This window comes from Lygodium microphyllum, chromosome 29, assembly GCF_053477565.2.
Source record: "Lygodium microphyllum isolate KBCC chromosome 29, Lygodium_microphyllum_v1.1.10, whole genome shotgun sequence".
Taxonomy (NCBI): Eukaryota; Viridiplantae; Streptophyta; class Polypodiopsida; order Schizaeales; family Lygodiaceae; genus Lygodium; species Lygodium microphyllum.
The window spans coordinates 10,006,549-10,013,354 of NC_141163.1; the positions used below are offsets into that span (position 1 = coordinate 10,006,549).

At 41.9% G+C, this 6,806-nt stretch overlaps 1 protein-coding gene across 2 annotated transcripts; it reads right to left on the minus strand.

Annotated features, from left to right (window-relative positions):
- Positions 1–229: 229 nt before the first annotated feature.
- LOC148010366 (putative small nuclear ribonucleoprotein G) lies at positions 230–6,042 on the minus strand. 2 transcript variants are annotated; one of them, XM_087671308.1, is made up of 4 exons: positions 5,886–6,042; positions 5,224–5,246; positions 5,015–5,094; positions 230–742 (listed from the first exon to the last, which is right to left on the minus strand). In XM_087671308.1, the coding sequence occupies exons 1-4, from the start codon at positions 5,918–5,920 to the stop codon at positions 683–685; spliced, it is 198 nt and encodes a 65-aa protein (XP_087527434.1). In that variant the 5' UTR covers positions 5,921–6,042; the 3' UTR covers positions 230–682. The 2 variants fall into 2 exon arrangements, with proteins under 2 accessions (XP_087527434.1, XP_087527433.1); XM_087671307.1 differs by having other exon boundaries at positions 5,015–5,136; positions 5,886–6,028.
- Between the last annotated feature and the right edge of the window lie 764 nt (positions 6,043–6,806).

Sequence of the window (6,806 nt, forward strand, 5' to 3'; positions counted from 1 at the left end):
CAAGCTACAAATAGTTACCATCTCAAACTGTTACCAAGCAAGTGCTTTAACTATTACTCAAGATTCACACATACTTGATATTGCATTATTATTTCATGTAACTAGACCGTTGATACAACATTGCTATTTTAAATGAAGGTAAAGTTGTACAGACAGCATAGCAACTCGGAAACTTTCCGTTGTTAGTAATTAGTTGAGTAAACAGTAGACCAATTCAAGTACACCTTGATAATGGAAACAGAGGTAATAAGCTCCCAACCCATGAACTGAAGTATTAACATTGTCGTGTTGATAATGTAACCATCTGTTTTGAGGGGTAAAGTCAAATTCTCTTCAGCCTCAACCAAACAAGATACCGGGCCCAAGCCATACAATCAACTATGCTTATGACATGATTACGACTGTACTACCCCCCACACCACACTTAGTTCAATTCTATTTAGAAGGCTCCCAAGGTACTCCTGACGATGCCAAGCAGAAACATAGGTTGTATCACTTAATGCTAACATTGCTGGATTAGCAATAGCTCAAAATGAGATCATTTAGAATGCCTTGCAGTTGGCATATTTCAAACTAGATGCCATTTCAGTTCTATTCTAAGCAAAAACTGTATTCATATCCTACAAAAATCTTGTTTCAGGCACCCAGTAGCCATATGTGAGAGCACACAGAATGACAATTGTCATCCTCTGTTGACTGGCTCAAGAGCTTCTATCATCACGACACTGTTCCCTCTTATGACCTGCATAACCAAAACATAAAAACACCACTCAAAATATCTCTAGAATCGGAGGGGCATCATGAATTGCATAGAAAAACTGTGCATAAACTAGGTGCATTGGTCAGCTCCTGTATTGAGACTCTGAAGCCTCCACTACAGCAAAAAAGAAACCACCTCCAGATATATACATGATTAAAAGTCACCATTTACTTGATGCACATTATATTCTATGCATCCAAATGCAACAAATAGCTAAACCTGAAAGGGTCGATACTGAAACAAAGCAGTTTGTCATCTGATCCAATTGCATCAGATCTGGCCTGGTCTGAACTGGTAGCCACAGAGAGCAAGCGCTGCTCTGTGGGTGTAAGCACTGTGCATCCATGCACAAGCAACAAGGCTGAGCTTGTATTGGAAGGTGTAGCTCCTAAGTAGGATTTGGTGGTAGGCTGTATCATAAGTATAGACAGCCTAGTGCGTCTGAGACATGATCACAGCATGCCTCACAATTACTAGGGACTCAGGAGACACTTAGTGATTGGTAGGTCAGTATTATTGGATTGATGAGACATGCACAAGCACCAAGCTAGGCTTCTTGCAAAAGGATTTTCCTGGCCTCCAATCTAGACTCAGATCTTTGCACTCACAAATTCAAGCGCTACCATCTGGGCCATCATGGCATTAACTGCTCGTCAGCAGGTGCCCATGTAATAGATGGAGGTAATACCAGCATTTATCAATAGTAAAGACTTCAAGGGGAGGTATAACTGGAGGAGCCACCCAATTTCATTGTGCAAGGTCTAAAGAACCACCTCTAGAACAAGTAACATAATCTTGGTATATAATAATTGAAAGATTCTTTTCTACAGCACCCATTTCTTGAGGTTTGACTATGACCCCCTTGTGAGTGGAGGTCGAGCATCAATAGAGCAGGAGGGAGGTGCCATTTGGAGAGGATAGGATGAGAAGATAACGAGTTCGCAAAAGTGTAGAGAGGAGCTGATCACAAAACAATTGCTGTGAATAGGGGAAAATCAGGTTAGACAGGTGAAAATCAGTAAAAAAGGAGTAATCAAGGGAAGTACAACCAACAAAAATTGTCAAAGGCCTGAAAATATTGTTACCCAACCTGTAAGAGCACTAAATGCAGAAAATGCAGAGATAAACCATAAAAATGCAGATTGAGTTAGGCATTAAATACAATCATATAAAGTGCAGAAACGCTAAACACAGACTGCAGCACAAAAGTGCAGCTAGCCAAAGGCTGAAAACAAGCAGAAATTACCCAGAAACTAGTCAACCAAGCTGTAGCAGACAGAGGGAGACTAATCAACAGTAAACAGTGAGAGGGCAGACAATCAACGGTAGAAAACAACACCCAAAGCCTGAACATGGACATCTGATACCATGTCAGAAGTGGATGGAAGCGTAAAAGACTGTTGTAATAGACTGCAGAACATAGGAGAGAAGAAAGAGAGATTGTGAGAAAAGAGAAACAAAAGAACATTGCAAAGGGAGACTCAGAGATATGCCCGAGAAATGGAATTCATATACTAAGACATGAGAGAGTCAAGTACAACAGTGTGCCACTGGCTTTGTGAGCACTGGCACCAGCCCCCTCTCCAATAGGACCTGCAAGTGATGAATTAATGAAGAGGAATGAGCCACTAGGCAAATAGGCAAAAGTATGCCAATATCTGGAGCAGGTCAGCTAGCATCTGGTCCAACAAAACAATCAAGTCATCCATAAGAATATTGGCAAAAACCTCAAAAACAGGCACAAAATGAACTCTTGTGCCCAACCCACTAAACTACACCCAGACTCACTCATGAGCTGTCTAATCTGCTGGCACAGGTCACCCAACAAGGAGTATCGCCTAACTCAAACAACAGTTTCCAGCAATAAACGCACAATCCAACAGCCACCAGACCAATATACACAGCCTATAGCGGATCTGCTACAGCATGGACGGTAGCACAAAGCGCACCAAGACCGCAAAAACCTCAAAAACAGGCACAAAATGAACTCTTGTGCCCAACCCACTAAACTACACCCAGACTCACTCATGAGCTGTCTAATCTGCTGGCACAGGTCACCCAGCAAGGAGTATCACCTAACTCAAACAACAGTTTCCAGCAATAAACGCACAATCCAACAGCCACCAGACCAATATACACAGCCTATAGCAGATCTGCTACAGCATGGACAGTAGCACAAAGCGCACCAAGACTGACAGATTGTTTGATACCATGGGAGAATGAGAAGCACAAACAGAAGCAATAAAGAACAACTGCTGAATATGGAATGAGATGAACAAGAAAGAAAAGAATGCTTGTGTTCAATGAATGGGGAAACATGCCATAAAATCCATATACCAAAGCATGAGAAGATGAATACAAACCACACAGGCAAATGGCTGGCTACCAAGTGCCTCTTTGATGAGCCCGCCATGGGTCCGTCTTGGGGCAGGGGTGACCTGCCCCACGGAACCTACCTCATGAGGTATTACCCACCACTCGGTGAGCCCACAAGCGCACCAAAGCGTGACACGACACGGCACAAGAAAACGCCAAGTGAGTAGGTGGCAAAAACAAAGGGCCCCTCTTGAGGGCCAAGCCTGTATTATAGAAGGCATGAAGGCAAAAGAACCCTTTTTGGAAGCCAAAGGGCTTGAGGCCTTGGTTCACGAGTGAGGGTGGAGGTATCAACACTCGTCCAACGCAACTCAGCACTGTGGGGGTGAGGGACTGGCACAAGAGGCTTATATCCCTCAAACAATGTTGATACCTCCACCCTCGCCCGTGAACCAAGTCCCTCTCACCTATCAGCTATCTTGTAAGCTTTCTTTTGCCTTCGTGCCTTCAAGCAATATACTCTCGGCCCTCAAGAGGGGGACCTTGTTTTTAGCCCAAACTCACTTGGCATTTTCTTGTGCCATGTCGTGTTATGCTTCCACGCACTTATGGGCTATACCTCCACCCTCACCCGTGAACCAAGTCCCTCTCGCTCATCGACAATCTTGTAAGCTTTCTTTTGCCTTTGTGCCTTCAAGCAATATACTCTCAGCCCTCAAGAGGAGCCCTTGTTTTTAGCCCAAACTCACCTGGCATTTTCTTGTGCCATATCGTGTTACGCTTCCGCGTGCTTGTGGGCTTGCAGAGTGGTGAGTAATACCTCATGAGGTGGGTTCCACGGGGCAGATCACCCCAACCCCAAGACAAACCCATGGCGTATTTATCACAACCTCAAGTCTCCCTCTCTCCACAAGATGCAAGCAAGTAAGATGTCACACTAAAGAGTGGAGAGGAGGCACATATGAATAGACCAAGGAAAGACATCTGAGACATCAGGTCTGCCAAAACCAGGTTGTCTAGCTGCTCCTTTGGCACCCTTCCAAATGCTCAATGAAAGCCCATAAGGCCCACGCAATGGGCAAACCTAACAAACTAGAACTTAGAGTAGCTCTTTCTTAAACTATCTTGGACATTGCAAAGCTACTACTTTTTGTAGAAAATTTTTTAACATCCTATGCATGAACTTGAGGAGTCTTCTTGAATCGTCGGCGAGGAACACCCAATATATGTTTTGGATCAAGACCAACATTCCTAATGATTTCTTTCATTCTACTCTGCATTTAATGAGCATCAAGAAAGGTTGCAAAGTTATGTATACTACCTTATAAAGTGCTTTAGAGATACTCAAAGGAGGCACCCATAGAGGATTCTCTCTACAAAGTGCTTCAATGATTCTCTAGGGATCCATCCATAGTGAATTCTCTATAGAGTGTTTTAAGGATTTCCCGACAGCAATTCTCTCATACCACTACATGCATGTTGTGCATCTCCATCTCACCAATAACTACCCATTTTGCTAATAACAAGAACCTAGGAATACATTATGGACATTGATAGAGTGGAGAGATGTGAGATTTTAGAGAGGTTCAACAACGCACTACATACAACATTGGCACAAAGACACTTCAAATTGCACTCTTGAATCCTGTAAATGAGACACATAAATTAGACACATAATACACCCACATTTTTAACAAGTTCAACCAAAAACAAGAAACACATGTATGAGAACATCGAAATGGAGATTGCAAAAAAAGGATTGAATGATTTCAGTATAATACATAAAGGAGAGCACATATATGAGAACATCGAAATGGAGATTGCAAAAAATGGATTGAATGATTTCAGTGTAATACATAAAGGAGACCTTCTAAAATCCTTAAAGATAATACATATATTATATATTAGATTGTACATATCAAGTAGAATTCCACTCACCACCATGCCTATCTCGTTTTGTTCATTTCCACTTATATCCATGGTGCCATCAAGGACTAAATTCATGAATTGATCATAACCTCGCAAGGTGCCAACAACCACCCGATTTGCATTCAATTTTACTATAAAAATTCAAGAAATGTTGGTAAGCAAAAGTGTAAACTTTGATTACTTTACAAAAAAATACCTGAGAAGTAAGTGATACTTACTATTCAGTTTTTTGTCCATATATCTGCAAATATGACAAGACCGTATTATTAGAACAGATGGGAAAACAACATTGCTTTTGGGCAAAAGTAACTAAATAAAACTTCTACGACTATGTTCAGGACAGTGTTGCTATCTAGAGCAAAGGATAGAATCTCTCTGCTCTGTGTGTGTGTGTGTGTCGCGTGTGGTAAGATGCGTCATTTGGCTCAAGTATGTGCAGTTCTCTTCGAACCGAAAGAGACCTCAAAATGGACATCTCAAAGAGACGAAGAACCTCAAAAGACCTCAAAGGTGGCAAGGCCAACATCATAATGGCAAAATGTCCAACCAAAAGTAGAGCAAGGTGCATATTATTAACGATCAACAAAGAAACGCTAAAAGACATGAGCTTCTAACCAGAACTAGGGAATGCGAGATGCAACAACCCTACCACAAAGACCGCCGATACTGTGCAAACAATGGTGCTGCTGCAAACATAAGCACTCAACTGTGACAGATGAAAGAGGAACCACAGGGTGCAGGCATGGTGAACAGTATTTCACAGGTTTAAAATGTAAAGGGCAAAGAACAAAAACCTAATAACTGATTGAAAACCGCAAAACAGACGAGAACAGGAGAGCTAGGGCATGAAGAGGATTCCACAGGGTGACAGTAGACTTACTTCTTGAGGTCTGGGGGCTGCCCTGATCTGCTCATGGTCGCTGGACCGCAAGAAAGAGAGACTGTGGCGAGAGAGTGACCTCCAAAATTTTGACGAGGCTACAAAAATCCGAGGACAAGAAATGTGAAGGATACCCAGCTCCCAATTTTAAAACCCATTACCATGCCATTTTCTCTAAGACCCATGTTAGCATCGCCTATTACAATGTATAAGGTGACATGACATGGTGAATCTTTCCTTTTGCACGTGCAGCTACCCAGGTTTTTTGTTTCTCGTTTTTGAAAACATGTAAAAATTAAGTTAATAATAATTACTTTTCCTAGCGTTTAACGTTTTGATGTTTCTTGCTTTTTTTGTGATGGTGTCCACATTAAGCCAATGTTATTACGTGTGTATGTGAGAGACTGATTAACACTAATTGATTGATTGTATCTCTATGTGAGGCTGATGGCCAATTGTGGCTAACTTCAGATAACTGTTGCAGCAATGATATTCAAGATTAGAATTATATATTATATTTATGATTAGAATGATTATGATGTCTATACTAATCAATCGAGCTTGAGGGTGCATAGTTCGTGATCAAGCTTAGGTTAATCTTGCGGGTTGATTAGTTGTGCATACTAGATTGAGCTTAACCATGCATCGTTCCTTGTAGTTTATAGAGTTAGTAATTGTGCATCCTCAATGAAGCTTAAGTAAGTAGTTCATTGGCTACATTGAACCATCGATGTTGCCCAACTAGGCAGGATAAACAAGTAGGAGCTCACGAAGCTCAAGGTGATCATGATATGGTCATTGGAGACCTCATCCAATACGACATGGCGGCATCTAAGGGCATGATGATGATTGTGAGCGCCGAGACTGGCAATGATGGCCAGCAAGCACCACATGAACTCATATAGAAGATGTATGCAACTA

Coding starts and splice junctions, on each gene's coding strand:
- LOC148010366 (XM_087671307.1), bottom strand. CDS start 5,920: ATGAGCAGATCAGGGCAGCCCCCAGACCTCAAGAA. Junction 5,247..5,885: donor CAGCCCCCAGACCTCAAGAA/GTAAGTCTACTG, acceptor TCATATTTGCAG/ATATATGGACAAAAAACTGA. Junction 5,137..5,223: donor TATGGACAAAAAACTGAATA/GTAAGTATCACT, acceptor GAATTTTTATAG/TAAAATTGAATGCAAATCGG.